Raw genomic sequence first — 16955 nt, forward strand, 5'->3', positions numbered from 1 at the left:
AAGCTCTAAATGCTACAGCTACTCCCTCAGTCATAGAAAATACCATTATCAACTGGTTAATGTTGTGGCAAGTGACCAAACTCATAGCTAACATTTATTGAGTGCTTCCTATGTACCAATCACCGTGCTAATAAGTATACTAATTTATTTCATCTTTATTATAACTCTGTTGAGTTCTATCTTATCCATAGTTTATATGTTAGGAAATGGACACTCAGAAAAACCAAGAGATTTGTTCAAGATTCCACAGCTAGGGAGCAGTTGAATTGGTATTTGAACCCAAGTTTACCCACTACCGTATTGGTATTGCTACTTGAGTTAGTATAGTCTGTGACCTGGTGTTCATAAACCAAGGCTGTGGGTACAGAAGTAGGTTGGTTGGAAAAACAAAAGCTTTAGAATCCAATGGACCCTGGTTCAAATAAAGGCACTATCACTTATAAGCTCTGGTAATATTACCTAACCTCTATGAACCTTGGTTTCCTCATCTGTAAAGGAGGGGAGATGATATCTCAGAATATTTTAGGAAGAAATATAAAAGATCTGTATGTGCCAAAGAGTCTGGAATCCAGAAGGTGACGTTTTTCTCCTTTTTCTTTTTTGTGAAAAATAGAACTCGGATGTCTGGCATTGGGGAAGTGGTGGAGCTTTGGGGACATGAGTCAGGGAAATACTGACTTAGTCAAGGAGGCATACGGGTCCTCCCTGAGGAAGTGGTATTTCAACTGAGACCTGGAGGACAAGTAGAAGTTAGATTAAAAGGGGTAAGGGTGTATAGGGCACCTGAGTAGCTCAGTCGGTTAAGTGTCCAACTCTTGATATTGGCTCAGGTCATGATCTCTGAGTTGTGAGACTGAGCCCAGTGTTGGGCTCCGTGCTGGGCATGGAGCCTGCTTAAGATTTTCTTTCTGTCTCCCTCTGCGCTTCCCCCCTCAATAAATGAAGGAGGTAAGAGTGTGCTTTGCAGGCATGGGGAACATTTTAGGCAGGTAAGTCACTTGACCTCACAGCCCTTTCCTCTGAAATTTGGGGTACTGTCCTCACGTCCTCATCTTGGCCTGTAAAGCGAGAGGGTGGAAGTGACCATGATGTGACCTGGGAAGACAGCTGTACAATAGAAGTCATTCATTGTCATCGATGTCCGGTGACAGTGGTGTGGCATGGAAGAAAAGGATGGGTTTGAATCCAGATCTGCTCAGTTCCTTTACTCTTTCCACACCCTATTCCTTCGTTTATAAAATGAGTGCTTTTATGAATGCATTTATAAAATAAGGCTTTGCTCCCAAGATGCTGGGAGGAGCAGTGGGCTGGCGTGTATACTGGGGACCTGCAGAAGTGCTTGTCCCCTTTCCTTCCCTGCCCCCACTGTGCTCCCACACCATCCCACGGAGATGTATGAGCAGGAACTCGCTGTTAACTTGCCATGCTCTCAGCGTCTCTTGTCAGCCAGCTGAACAAAGACATTTTCAGTTATGTGAAGTGGCTATCTTTTCATCTGTGATTCATGCTGTTGTTTCTGTATCCAAGCTGATATTCTTCTAGTCGGTGCCTTCGGGTTTATCATTTTAAGCCAGCAGGAGGGGGAGATCAGGTACAAGCTAGTCACTCCACGATGCTGAAATGGGAAACTACTTAAGTCCTTGGTACGGAAAACAAGAAACTCGGGGAGGGAGCCTTCTATGGAGCGAGCTTTTGAAATTGGTCTCAGACTGGGAGTGGTCTGCCATTTTCTCTCTTATTTGGCATTAACTTGTATTTGCTCCTCCTGAAAGGAGAGAATTTAATGTAAATGTAAGGGCTCCTGTCTTTTCTCAACAATAAGTATCCTCTGCTCTTTTTTATTTGAGGCCGGATGAGGAGCTTTACATGAACTTTAAAATGAGATTGAATGAAAAAGGTATTGTTTATCTAAGCTGTCTGAGGAAAGGCACTTGGGGAAAGAATTGAACTCTAAAATAACCTTATGAAAGTTATTGATTTGTTTCTTTATGGTTCTTTGACAAACAAGAACATTATTTCCGTGCCTGAACTGGAGCTGGGTCAAAGAACTCTTTTTTATAGATTATCTTTTCTGAAAACCAGACTTGTCAGAAAAATAAACCTCCAGAAATGAAGATATGAGACCCACTTGAATATCATGGCCCTTTCCTGCTTTGAAGGACAAGTAGGGAACGCAATTAATTTTTAAAAATCTCACTGAGTGCATGAAGGTTTAAGAAGATAAATGGCTCACTGTTGTCAGTTTGGTAGGTTGCTTGCTTCAACGCTACTTCCCCTGTGCTAGTTTAACTCCAAAGCCCAGATTCCATTTACCGATGGTCAGCACGAAAACGGACACATTTTTGTTGTTGTTCTTATACCTTATATTTTAAAAGTAACTTTTAAAGGTCACAATAAGTTCCATCTACTACGTGCAAATACTATTCTAGACATTAGGGACACATCAGTGAACAAAACAAACAAAATTCCTGCTTTTTTAGGGCTATGCTCTAATGGGAAGGAGAAAGACTGTTAGGAAACAATGGTATAATACCATGGTAAGCGGTGACTCCTAGGAAGAAAACCATGTAAGGGAATAGATGCAAAATATTATCTGAAGAGGTGGTGTTTGAACAACCACTTGAATAAAATGAAGGAATAAGCCATGGTGATGTTTGGGGCAAGAGCACCCCAAACAGAGGGAATGCCCCATTTTAAGGCCCTGAGCTGGGAACATACTTGGTAGTTCCAGGAATAGCAAAGAAAACCAGTATAGCTAGAGCCAGTAAAGAAGGTTTGTGAGAAAGGGTACATAAGGAAGTCAGCGAGAGAAATCAGTTGCCACTTGAACTTTCGGAGCAGTAGAGAAGCATGACCAGATGCCATCGAGCTGTGGCAATCCTAGCCTGAAGCTTATCTGCATTCTGCATCCCTACTTTGGAGCCTTGCTTGCTCTAAGTCACAAGTCATGTTCCAGGTGCTTGGAGAAACTTTTAGCACCCCATTCCTTGAAGGAGCTTCCAACAGCTCTCATTTGTCAGCCCCAAATTTACCCCTAAACTGATCTGTGACCACATAATCTTCAGCTGGGTCCTCCCATTTGACTCAAGGAAACTTTGGGTCACCCAAGGGTGAGCATAAGGACAGAAGAATCAGTAATCCTTGATGCCAAGAAGATCCATCAGAATTAGGAAAACAAATAAAAAAAAGGAGAGTGTTCTTCTAGGATGTAAGTTTACAGGGACCTGATGCCCAAGCTGCCCATAGCTGCTCCCACACCCAGGGAAGCCAGGGGTCCTGGCCTGCATCTCCCTACCTGGGAGGTTCTCATCAGCTCCATGATCTCAGCACTGAGTCTCCTAAGGATGGTTTTGAGAAGCTGAGATTTTTGTGAAAACAATTCATTTAAAGAAATATGTTTCATTGAACACGGGAATAAATATACATGCCTATTATACTGGTCCAGCTTTTCTAGAAAATTTTAATATGCTATGAGAAATTATATAAGTTACATTTTTGTTACTGAAAAAAAAATAGGAGCTGTGGATAAGGATAAAGGAAAAAACCTGAGAACGACCGTCTTTCACTTACTGGTTTATGTAATACCATGCTTTGTTTCCATGTATATAAATATGTTTTTATTATAAATATGACATTTTAGTCCACGTATTATTTTGTAACTTGGAAGCACAGTTTTGGGTGAGCTTTATTTCTTTTTTCTCATTTCTGTTCTAAGAAACCAAGGGAATTTAAAATGAGACGAATTAATCAATAATTGAAGGAGTGTTATTATACCATTCAAATTGAAGAAAATTTATGTTGACAGGTGATCTACTGGTATTATAGAATACTGTAAATAATTTCCCCCCAGAAACTTGAGTGAGAGATATATTCATTGTTTATTTTTAGGATTAATCAAATGTTCAATAAATACTTAACCAAGTGAAATTGTTTTTTTTTCCTTGAATTACTTGGCTATTACTTTAAGATTTTGAAGATGGAGATACTTTATTATCTTTAAGAACATTTGATTCACGTATTATTAAAATATTAAAAGCTGTATTAACAGATCATATTTTGATTGCTTTTTAGGTTTGTCATAATCTAATCCTTTAATCTGTATTCTAGGGAGAAACTATTTTAAGACTTTCTTTTGCAAAGTGTATTAGGTTGGAAGAGAGGATTATAAAGCAATGAAATTGCAATAGTAACACAGAAGATCTGTAAAACTTGCTTTACAATGTTATTTCTTTGGACTTTATGGCTTTATCCAAAGTTTTAGCTATTGAGGAACTCTAGTATCCCCACCTTCATAAAGCAATTTTATGGAACCATAGAAATTGATTCGTAAAGTTTTAGACCTGAAAAATATATGGCCATCTATCCAGGCCTTGGTAAAGGGCTCATTTTATTTAAAATTAGCCATAAATTACTTACTCTATGAGGACATCAATATAAGGAACTTTTTGACAAGTCCAGTGGCTAGATGGGGAAGAATTTTTTTCAAACATGGTTTGATTTCAGTAAAGTAATACTTGAACATTATGGGGGTTTTGCGGTGCTATCACTTAGACATTGTTTTTATCAAGATCTTGCATCTTAACTGGGATATCTCATTTTGCCTGGATGGATATTTTCTTGAGGGTTAGCAAGTTCTCAGGGTTGTTCCTTAATTCATCCAACACTCAGGAGCCGTGCTCGACGAAGGGCACACCCAGAGAGGCATAAAACGAGACCTCCTTCTTTAAAGAGTCATAGTCACGGTCATAGCCTGGCGGGAAGACAAATACATAAGCAAATTCAGGAAGACTTCTTGGGTTAATTCAAAGTGAGATAAACCTCACTGAGATAAACCTCACTTTGAATTAACATAAAGAAAAATTTATGTCTTTGAGTGAAAGTAAAATATCACTCCATGTTTTTAGAAGATCATGTTTAGAGCTCTGTAAGCCAAGTCCAGTGACTGAGAGCTGCTAACAAGGGTAATAGACTGTTTTGGAGTGTGGGGTCGTTGAGAAAATAAATGACATGCAGAGGAGTTGACCCCTGGTGTAAGAATGCCACGCGTGGAGAGAGTGGAGGCGACTGAACTGAGAGACATAGTGACCGTGTGGAGGGGCAGGGCCTCCTGTGTCCAGATGAAAGGAAGCCTTGGATGCCCGCCGCGTCGGCTCAGCCGGACGGAGACGTCCGGTTACCTAAGGAGTGTTAAAAATGCAATCTCTGCCTTCATTCTTCCCTTCTGCTGCAATGTCCTGAATCCTTCCAGTGTTAGAGTCCTAATAGTAATTTCACCGTTTTGCGTGTGTGGGCTGCAGTGGGAAGATGAGAAGGCCAGGTAATTATGGAACGGTTTTCAGCGGAGAAAAGGAAATGTTTAGGAGATGCTGGCTAAATGTGACATCTTAAAAACATTTGGATTAAAACTAAATAAAGCTTAATCGGCCTTTAATAAGTTCCAGGCACCGCTCAGACCTTTTAAAATACATCATCTCAGTCGAGCCTTTTTCAACAATCCTATGAGTTAAGTACTTTATCATCCCTGCTTTACAGGTGAGAAACCCAGAGCACAGATAACCTTAACTTGGTAACGGACTCACCCTTCTGAGTGGTGACTCCAGGATTCCAGCCTGGGCAGCCTGGCTCCGGAAACTTGACCCTTCAGGTCTCTTAGCAGCTCTGTGCGCTTGAGCAAATTGCTTGACCTCCTGCATCTTGTTTTCTCATCTGTAAAATGGGAATAGTCCTAACAAAGGTGCCAGCTCCACAGAGCCGTCACGCATGTAAGTGCCTTGCGGAGAACCGATGTGCAGGTACTTCCGTCTCCGCTAGGCCCTGGCCCTCTAGAGTCATGGCAGAGCTCAGGAAAGCGGCCTAGGCCACCCTCCTCTAGTACCACAGATGCCTCCTCTGTCAGTGTTTCCTGCTCCAAGAGTCATGCGTAAGTCAGCATGAGATAGTAATCAATAAATGGTAGCCGCTGGCTTCGTGAAGTTGTCATTTTTATTTAATCTGTATCCTGGAACTGATACTGTGCTCTTGAAATCAGCGGGGAACATATATTACCTCGTGCTTGGGAGGAAATTTGTTTCTCTTCCCCTACTTGTCATCACGCTTCTGCTTAAGAGGAGACTGGAGTTGGCACGGTATTGCCAATTTTGGAGGAATGTGTTACAGAACAACAAAGAAAGAAAGAAAGACATTCAGAGGTATTCCGAAACAGGTTCTACTTATCATTTGCTTTGACTCAGAGTTTTTGTGAACTAGCTGCTGGGAATGGAATCTTGCTTTCGATACCTTTGGTATTTCTTAAGCAACTTTGGGTTTGAAGCACATTCTCTAAGAGGTTATACTCGTAACATTTCTCAGTCTGAAGAGATGACTTCATTTATGTTTGGGAATGTGGTGCACACCCGTGTAAGTCTGTCCTAGTGTTGGCGTGCCAGGCATGGTCCTCCAGAGAAACAGAACCAAAGGAGGCATATGGGTATCTTTATATATATGTATATATAAAGTGATTTATTTTAAGGGATTGGCTCATGGAATTGTGGGGACTGGCAAGTCCAAAATCTGTCGGGCAGGCCAGCAGTCTGGAAATCTAGGCAAGAGTTAAAGTTGCATTTGTGAGTCTGATTTTGAAATTTGTAGGAGAGGCTGGTAGCCTGGAAACTTAGGCAGAATTTCCACACGATAGTCTTTTTTTTTTTTTTTTTAGTCAGAGAGAGTGAGCACAGACAGAGAGGCAGGCAGAGGCAGAGGGAGAAGCAGACTCCCTGCTGAGCAAGGAGCCCGATGTGGGACTCAATCCCAGGATGCTGGGACCATGACCTGAGCCGAAGGCAGCTGCTTAACCCACTGAGCCACTCAGGTGTCCCCATCCACATGATAATCTGGAGGCTGAATTCCTTCCTTTCCAAGAAACCTCAAGTTTTGCTTTAAAGAGCACCACCTGATTGGATGGGGCTCCTCACGGCGTCCAGGGGCATCTCCTGCAGTTTAATCAGCTGATTGTGAATGTTAATTACACGTCTAGACTATCTTCACGGCAGTGGATAGGCCGGTGTTTGACCGAACAGCCAGGCACCGTAGCCCGGCCAACGTGACATTAACTGTCACACTCGGTTTCCGCTTTTTCGAGGGGGAGTTCCAGTTCACCCAAGTTCCAGTGAAAGGCTTTCATGGTCATGATCCCTGATAACGTGTGAGTCTGATGGAAGGAACTCGTACGCACGCCTCGTTTGTACCCCTGTATGTGTGGCACACAGCTGCCTGGTCACAGCCACCCAGTGCGTGGGTCGGTCTGCCTTAAAAACACCCAACTACTTCCTCCAGTCTTGGTTTCTACGAGCATGACAGTAGGCAGCGTGCAAGGGCTAAAAGGTAGGGTCTAGGGTGCTGGTATTAACTAATGGCAAATGCTGCTTTTAGGGTGTTGGTTCCTGCTAGTGCAAGTGTCGTTTTCCTTTAAACATGCTCCGATGGTTTCGCTTAGTTAACAGCAGAGAAACTTGAAGTCAGGGAGCAACCTGTCCTCCTGAGGTTTCAGGCCAATCGATGGATTTTACTCTGGGTATCGACAGCTCTCTGCTGCATGCCCTTGTTTTTGGCTACGTGGGCTGACTGTGGTGGAATGGATTATACAGCTTTTATTGCCTCGCGGGGCTTAATCAGTGTCCGGCAGGCCCTGTGTCTGCCTGTGACTTTCCTTTGCCTTTTAATTGTTCAGACGGTGGGGCTGTTGATGGGGCTGCTTCTCTGGCCTCCTCCCTTGACTGATTAGTTTTTAACTCAGAGCCTGTGTTTCCTTGCAGGACGCCACAACTTGGAAGCCTGATTCCTGCCAGAACTGCCGTTGCCATGGCAACATCGTTATCTGCAAACCCGCTGTTTGCAGAAACCCTCGGTGTGCCTTTGAGAAGGTATGGCATCCTAATTATATCCCAAATGTCATGGTAAAGTCAGAGCAGGTTATGGTTTTTTTAGTTTTTTTTCAGTCATCTGGTTCTGACACGTATCCCAATCTCTAATTGGAAGCCTTATGAAATGCAGGAGAGAATTTTAACACATCACATTTAAGAATATCTTAATTTCTACTTATTGAGAATTTACTCTGGACTGGGCACTCAGTTAGTTTTACAGATGTTACCCCACTTAATATGTGGGGGTAGGAATCTTTCTCCCCACTTTATAGAGGAGGAAATGAAGCCTAGAGATTTCAAGCAACTTAACCACAATTATGCAGTTAATAAACTGCTGCCCAGAGGTTTCCCGGGGCTGACAGATGCTAAAGCCACAGATACGCACCACGACATTTACAAGCACTGAATGGATTGAGAGTCAGCATTGACTGCTTGAAGATAATTTTCTAAAGCCATTTTTTGTTCTGCCACTGAGTGTGTTCCTGCCGGGTGGTGGAGCTCCCTCGGAACACGGGAGAGGCTTTGACTCCAGAAAGCTCCTGGTCGGCCAAGCATAGGAGGGATATTTTTCCTCCTTTCCCGTTTCTTAAAAATTTTCAGTTTTTCTGACTATACCTCTAATTCTGCTACAATATTTTTTCCAGTTGCTGACTCTTTTCTTTTTAAAGTGAATCTATTTAAAAAACAGCTTAAGCTTCAAGTTGGAACATTAGAAGCTTTCTGGAGAAGACTAAATTATTTTCTTTAGAAAATGTTCTATCAATTTCGCAATCACAGTTTATGTTTTTAGTTCCCTGCGTCCCCCATAATAATCTTGAGACGTTATGCCGTCTAGTGCCGGTAAGTTTCTGTCTGTTCTTAACATCACAGCGAGGAAGGGTCTGCATACCTTTTGTTGTAGGCCTCAGTTTCTTCATGGGTGTATTTCTGAGAAGCCAGGTGTACATCCAATGTTGGTAAATTTAATAATATTTTCTTGTATATTGTGGGACTTTCTATTTTATGGAGGAAATACTCCTAAAATGTCTCTACTTAGCTTGCTGAATGATTCATGCCAGAATCTGAATTGCTCATATAAAGACCATGAAGACATGCCGTCTTCCATTTCATGCAAATAACTGTGGTATCATGTGAGAATAAGAAGCCTTGGGGCGCCTGGGTGGCTCAGTCATTAAGGGTCTGCCATAGGCTCAGGTCAGAATCCCAGGGTCCTGGGATCGAGCCCCGCCTCGGGCTCCCTGCTCAGCGGAGAGCCTGCTTCTCCTGCTCCCACTCGCCCTGCTTGTGTTCCCTCTCTTGCTGTGTCTCTCTCTGTCAAATAAATAAATAAAATCTTTAAAAAAAATAGAAAAAGAAGGCTTTCATTAAATGTTAGAAAGATATTGATTGTATTGCTAGAAACTAAATGTATTCTATTCCAGGGGTCAGCAGACCAGATCTGACCTGCCACTTGTTTTCGTATGACCTACGCATAAAGAATAGTTTTTATGTTTTTAAAAAGTTAGGAAAAGACAAATGGAACAATATTTCATGATACAAAATTGTAGGAAATTAAGTTTTAGTGTTCATAAATAAAGTTTTATTGAAACTCAGGCAGGCTTGTTTGTTTGTGTGTTGTCTGTGGCTGCTTCTACACTACAAGGATGAAGTTGTGTAATTGCGATGTAGACCAAACGTGGCCCCCAAAGACTAAAATATTTATTATCTGGCCCTTTCAAGAAGATAAGTTTCTGGCCCTTGTTGGATACTGCACGTGATGTTGTCCCTTCCTCCTTTGGTTTCCTAGTTTTTCTCATCTTGGTAAATGGCAACCCCTTTCTCCCGGCTGCTCAGGCCAGAACACGCAGCATCGTCCTCGACCCCTGACTCTGTCCCACGTCCCACATCCGGTGCATTAGCAGACACCCAGCTCTTCCTTCATGAAACCACAGGTCCCAAATGCAATTTCCCTGCTTTTCAGTCTGGTCCCACCTGTGATCATTTTTTTGGTCCGTATTCTCACTGTAGCCTTTTAACTTGTTTTACTTTTCCTGTACTTGCCTTGTCCATTGTGATCTCGATACAGCAGTCAGGGTGGTCCTATTAAAATTGAAGTCAGGCCATGTTGGTTCTCTTCTTAAACCTCTCCGATGGCTTCCCATGGCTTCTCACTCAGAGTAATCACTCACAGTGTCCTGTTACGGTGCTGTTACACCTCTGTAATTTGTAATTAACTCCTGTTACGGAGCTGTTACACCTCTGTAATTTGTAATTAACTCCTGTTCTTTCCCTGGCTCACTCTGTTTCAGACTCCACGTCTGCTTGGTGTTCCCTGGAGGTGCCAGGCACACTCCCACCGTTCCAGCCTTTGCCCCCAGCCTTTCCCACTAAAATGGCTTTTTCTCCAGATACAGATAATATATGTGGCTTGATCCTTTACTTCCTTTAAAGTTTGCCCAAACACCAGTCTATGTAAGATGGTAAATCCCTACGCCACCGCACATTTCCTATCCCTCCTCCGTGTTTTATTTTTCTTCTTGACACTAACTAATATCAGACATACTGTATATTTTACTGATATCTCTTGTTTACTGTCTATTTTATTTACTGTATATCCTCAGCACCTACAATAGCCCCTGAGCGTGGTAGGTACCCAGTAAATCTTTTTTTGACCGACGGAGTGAATAAATGAGAGACGAGGCTAGAGAACTGTTAAGTTCAAGGTTATGGAAAGCCTTGTACTATGCTGCATGCTTGGGATTTTATTTTGAAGATGATAGACTTCTAATGAAGATTTCAGGCATATGGGTAGAGTGTCCAATGTGTCCTTCAGAAAGACCTCTGGTTTCTCTAAGAGAATGCATGATGTTAGAAATGCAGGGATCAATTCAGAGGCCGTGAGAACAATCCGGATGAGGGGATAAACACCTAAGTCAGAGCACCCGTGGCATTGGGCTCAAGAGGAAAGGGCGGGCTAAAGCACACTTAGGCGATAGATCAGCAGAAGCAGATGAAGTCAGGAGAGTGAGGGAGAGAAAAAGGAGAGATGATTCCCAAATTATGGTGTGAGCACTCTTTGGTTATCTGAGCCACCAACTGCTATTAGAAATATGGGATAACGAAGAAAAGCATTCCATCTGGGAGGAACATGATGGTTTCATTTCAGGGAACATTGCGTTCAAAGTGTCCTTGGAGGAGCCAGGTGGATCAGCCACCCCATATACAAATCAAAAGCTCAGAGGAGAAAGCAAGGTTGGAATCAGTATATGAGTATTATTAGCATATAGTCAGTAGCATAAACCTTTAGAATTAATGAGCTCATCTTAAGAGATTTTGTCAAGAAACAATGTAAGATCAAGGATGCAATTTGGGGAACACTGTCATTTACAAGGAGGTGAGCATAAGAGAGGGAACTTAGGAAAATTGAAGAGATGTGGTCAGAGAGGTAAGAGGTAAGAAGTGGTCAGAGAAGAGAGAGGTATTGTGGTAGCCAGGAGGGTAGAGAGTTTCCGTAAGGCGTTTGTATCAATGGTGTTGATCACAGGCCACACTGAAGCTGGCGTCACCGGAGCGGTGGGAGAGAAATCTTCTATTGTAGAAGTTTGAGGAGTGAATGGGAAGTGGGGAGAGGAAGCCAAGCAAAGGCTGCTCTTTCAGGGAGCTTTGCTGAGAATACGAGAGAAATAGGGCATTAGGCAAACATCAGTACATCTCTGAAGTTTCTTTGAACCTCCCATCCCCAACCATTGAGTGCTCCTGTGTGTAGCCATGGCGCTTTGTGCTTACCTTGATTATAGCCCTTGACCAGACTGCAAATGCCTATTTATTTGTCTGCTTCCTCCTTCAGACTCTTGGCTTCTGGAGAACAAAAACCTTGTCTTCTTCACTGTTGCAGCCCATCAAACAGCACAGTGTATGACGCTTAGTCAATATTTGTAAAATGACCAAACAAGACTGATTTAAAAATGAAAACAAAACCAACGACAACAAAAAGTTGTACCTGGAAAAAAAAGAAAAAGGACTTTGTTTTTGATATTAGCACAAAAGAGACATGATCATACTAGGAGAAAAAGGAGGAGGACCCAGAAAAGAGAGAAGCTGCAGATATGGGAGGTGGAGTAGGTAGAGTGCTGGACAGAGACAGAAGGAAGGAATTACAAGGAGTGGTTTTTAGGGAACAGAGCATGTGGGATTCAGAGCTCGGGGTGGGGAGGACAACCCTTCTCTCAAAGTGGAAAGAAGGAGCCATGGATAGATACAGAAATAGTTAAATTTGTAAGTAAGAAAAGGGACAGGATACTAAAGTAGTATGTATCTAAAGGTGTCTATTCTTACTTTGTGAAGACTTTGAGGTTCGGCTGGGAACTGGAAGAGAGTGAAGGTTAGGAGCTGTCCCAGAGGAGAGAAAGGGACTGACTAAGGTTGAGGTAAAACAGGAGATCAGGAACCTGTGAGGGTATCAAGCTGCATGATGGAATGATTTTCTAAGGGATGTTTCCTAGCCAAGTGTAAGGGAAGAAAAGAAATTGTGGAATAGATCCAGGATTGGGATTTTGCCATTTTAATGGCAAGAAAGAAAAGATACATAAGAAGTATTGGGAATTAAGGCTAACATGAATAGGAAAATGAGGCCAGTTGGCTAAATGACCGCAAGGAAAAGAGTATTCAAGGAACTTTCTGAAGGATGTGGTATGAAGAGGAGTGAAGATGAGAGAGAGCTAAAGGCCAGAAGGTTCAGATTTAGAGAGCTGAAGATTTCTGGTATAGAATAATTTGGAGTATAGGTAGGTCCCAAGGTTGACCATGACCATGGGAAGCTCAAGTGAAGTGAAGAAGATGATGTGAACTGAGGTGGTTAAGAATGTACAAGGATAGAATGTCACTTTCAGAGACATTGAAGTTGTCCAGAATTATGTCTAGACATTGTGTAGAAAAGAAACTGAGACCCAGGGCCCAGGTCTTTAGGGAGTGAGTGTGAAGGAGCGTTCCGCAAATGCGTGAATGATAGTGATGAGAATGCCATTATCATAGACTGTGAACTCATGGACTGTGAACTCTAAGGAGGTTCCTCAGGGGTAAAATGAGAGGGTTATACTGGATGATCCAGCCAAAAGAAACTTCCAACTCAAAGATCATGTGAGTGGGTCACGGAGTGCTTGGGTTCTTTATTTTAAGTGAAGAAGATCATAGAACGTTCGAACTGCAAGAGGCCTTTGGAATTCATTTAGTCAGACATCCTCATTTTCTAGACAAAGAAACAGACTTTTGGGGTTTTAGTTACTCGCTTAGAAACAAAGAGCTTCTAAGTGGCACACCCATGACAAAACCTTAGTCCCTAGCTCATAACCCAGTGTAACCTCTACTCTACCATATTGCTTTTAAGTTTGCCTTTGTGTTTCTCAGTAGCATGCGTTGTTATTCAGATCTGCTATGGTATATTTATATTAGTTTGTGGCACAGGTTAATGAGTCACAGGTACCCTATTATTATAATTAATGACTTTTGTTACTCCCATCTTTTAAAAATGTTTAAAAGCCCTTTTACAATTTGATTTACTCATGGATTGACCGGAAATAATGTATTGTCAATGGCAATTCTAATATTTCTTTCTTCCTTCCCTCCTTTCTTTCTTTCTTTCTTCCTATCTATGTATCTATCTACCACCTGTCATCTCTCTATGCATCCTATTCATATATCATAGATTCTATATCCATTCCTATTTCTACCTAGAATAGCTAGCTAGAGAGCTAGCTGCATAGAACTGAGACAGAGACAATGTGAGAAAAACAGAAGTATTTAGAACTTTGATTATTTAACCCAGTCCTGTGGGGACCAATCCTCTCTTCAGGATTTCTGGAAAATATATATGTGTAGAGGACAATGCCTTGTGAAGGAACATTGTATTACGTGGTGGGGATTCAGCTGCAAATCTGAATGCAACTAATAATACTACTTGCCCAGTTAAGCTACACATAATACAATTCTCACAACTTAATTAGGTAAATACTCTTATTAGCTGTATAGGTATAATACATATATAACACATATTTTTATTTATACACATATATACATATGCACAAATATATGTACGTATACATGTATACATGTATATACTTCGAAGAGTACCTGGCTACTCTAAGTACCCAGTTAAGTGTTAGCTATGCTTACTGAATGATCATCATAATTATTTTTTGTTAGTTTTTATAGACCCTGGGCAAGTAATCTTGCCCAGCCAGCTTAGCAGTCTTCATTGCTATCTCTTCTTGCCCGTATGGTCACTTCGCACCATTCCCCAATAAGGCTAGGCTTATGTGTTCCAGGTAGCCCATGGCTCCAAAGCTATGCAAGGTCACATGGTTAGAGAGCAAGAACTCGATCTCTCCTTCTCTAAGCTCCCACATGCAAAATGCTTTGTTCTTCCTTTAGCCCCAATCACCTCTTTTTTTTTAGTTTTTTTAAATTAAAATATAATGTATTATTTGTTTCAGGGGTACAGGTCTGTGATTTGTCAGTCTTGCACACTTCACAGCACTCACCATAGCACATACCCTCTCCAATGTCCATAATATCCACCCCCCCACCCCCGCACCTAGCAACCCTCAGGTTATTTCCTGAGATTAAGAGTATCTTATGGTTTGTCTCCCTCCCTGGTTCCATCTTGTTTAATTTTTCCCTCCTTTTACCTCACAACTCCCCATCCTGCCTCTCAAAATCCTCATATCAGAGAGATTAAAAGTATCTTATGTTTTGTCTCCCTCCCTGGTCTCATCTTGTTTCATTTTTCCCTTCCTTTCCCCCACGACTCCCCATCCTGCCTCTCAAATTCCTCATATCAGGGAGATCATATGATAATTGTCTTTCTGTGATTGACTAACTTTGCTTAGCATAATACCCTCCAGTTCCGTCCACGTCATCACAAATGGCAAGATACCGGGTTTTTTGATGGCTGCATAGTATTCCATTGTGCACATATACCACATCTTCTTTATCCATTCATCTGTTGTTGGACATCTAGGTTCTTTCCATAGTTTGGCTATTGTGGACATTGCTGCTATAAACATTCAGGTGCACATGCCCCTTTGGATCACTATGTTTGTATCTTCAGGTTAAATACCCAGTAGTGTGCCCAATCACCTCTTTGATGTACGACCACAAGTTCAATAGTTAGACTCAAGTTGAGGACCCTTCCACTGCCAGTCACAAATAAAGAGTATCACATTTATGAAACGAATATTGGGGGCCAAATCTGAAAATCAGCTTTGTAGAAAACAAACCTAATTTGGGTGCTTAAACTATTTCTTGAAATCTCCCATTCTCCATGCCTTTCTCCCTTGCTCCCTGCTTCCAGGGTAGAATACAAACAGCTTGGTGATCTCATTTTCTTTGTGAAATTCTTAATGGAAATGATGCTGATGTAGTTTCTACATTTTACTGTCTTAGTGAAAATCAGGGAAGTCTAGTTTCCTCTTGAGTTCAGAGGGCAATTTTCTGAAAAGTCATTAATGTTCCGTAGTATAAACAACTTTATAAAACCCCATATTGTATATTTTATCTTTTATCAAGCAAATTAGAAGTTTGCTTGAAATTTGGTGATCACTATTGCTACATAGAATTCTATTTATCTGTTTAGTGGGTGAACAGTGGTAAAATCTTAGTCCTGTTTCTCACCCACTCTTATGAATGTAGTTATATAAAATTAGAACGCTCTCGTGGATACAATTTTTTTAAACGGAAGCAGCTCCAAAACATGAACACACACACACACACACACACACACACACACACACACATTTTTCATTCTACTGGGTGAACTCTTTGTAGACTTTTATTCTGTGGATAAATCATGAATCCCTGGTTCGTGCAGGTTCTCTTACTATTTTTGGTCTAAATTATTCATTGCCCGTTCTGTCACATCTTCAAGACTTGTGGAAATGAATACCGAGATACCTAAGAGGAGCAAGCAAGATGAGTCAGAGGATCACTGGGCCCCAAAGCGAAACGTATGCTCTCTGACCCACAGTTTTAATAACGCAAGGACAGACGGATTATTCACGGTGGCCAATGGATGGCTGGTTAACCTGACAGCTTCCCAATAAATCCTGGGGTATCATGTGGTAGCCCATTCCCTTGATAGTATCACATCTTGATAGGAAACACTATTGGAATTACAGAAGGCTTGAAAAACAATGTAGATCTTTATTGGAGCCCAGGAATTCTACCCGGCTCCCCACAGTACATGTGATACCCCACAACAATGCTGTTTCCTCTCCTAGCTTTGTCCTTCAGTCCCCTGCCCCATGTGCCTTGCTACTCTGTCTAGTAAAAGCAAACATCAGAACTTGAGCTCCCTGCCTGCCGGGTGCATCAGACCTTCCTAGGACAGCTAGAGCACCTGCCAGCTCTCCGGCCACCCCATCCCCCCACCCCCTGGCCCCACGTCTTCTCAGCAGAGGGAAACAACCCCTTCAGGGAGACACAGCCCTTCTCCTTACCCTAATTTCTTTTCTTGTGTGGCACTCAGAAGGAGCATTGCTAGTGAACAACATTCCCTACCTTATTGTATGTGGAAAGGTGTAGACAATTTTCAAGGAAATTACTTTCACAAAAGGGTTCATTTTGACTCTGAGAAAAGCTTGAGAGAGAGAATCTTTTTGTCAATTTATTTGGTTTACCCTGTCTCTTGTCACGTGGAAACGCATGAAACGTAGTGAATCTGAGATGACTTGGGGTCCGGAGAGCCATCGTGGGTGTGTTTGCCGCCGCCATCTTACTCTGAGCTGTTTTTAAATGCTCAGGGAGAAGTGCTTCAAATAGCGGCCGGCCAGTGCTGCCCTGAGTGCGTGCTGAGGACTCCTGGATCTTGCCGCCATGAAGAGAAGATCTACGCGGTAAGTGTATTCTGACCTGGCGTTGATTCTGTGCCTTTGGGTCATTGGGCTAAAGAGAAAGCTGAATGCGGCACTTCTTCTTCTTCTTCTTTTTTTTTTTTTTGTCTGGGCCACAGAGGACCTGAAAGTCATTTGACTTTCTATGGGCATTTGGGTTTCTTGAATAAGGTTTAAACAGTTCTACTTATTC

General features: G+C 42.0%; 1 protein-coding gene across 4 annotated transcripts in view; it reads left to right on the plus strand.

The window, feature by feature from the left end:
• Window positions 1-16955, plus strand: part of FRAS1 (Fraser extracellular matrix complex subunit 1) — a 416244-nt gene that overhangs the window by 143218 nt on the left and 256071 nt on the right. For all 4 annotated transcript variants that reach the window (XM_032334686.1, XM_032334684.1, XM_032334685.1 and 1 more), the window contains 2 exons: window positions 7791-7898; window positions 16673-16765. Coding sequence is in view for 3 of the 4 variants with exons in the window: in XM_032334684.1 (XP_032190575.1) it covers window positions 7791-7898; window positions 16673-16765 (201 nt within the window). In the remaining variant the exon portion in view is untranslated. The remainder of the gene's footprint in view (window positions 1-7790; window positions 7899-16672; window positions 16766-16955) is intronic.

Source organism: Mustela erminea, chromosome 2 (assembly GCF_009829155.1).
Source record: "Mustela erminea isolate mMusErm1 chromosome 2, mMusErm1.Pri, whole genome shotgun sequence".
NCBI classification, from domain to species: domain Eukaryota; kingdom Metazoa; phylum Chordata; class Mammalia; order Carnivora; family Mustelidae; genus Mustela; species Mustela erminea.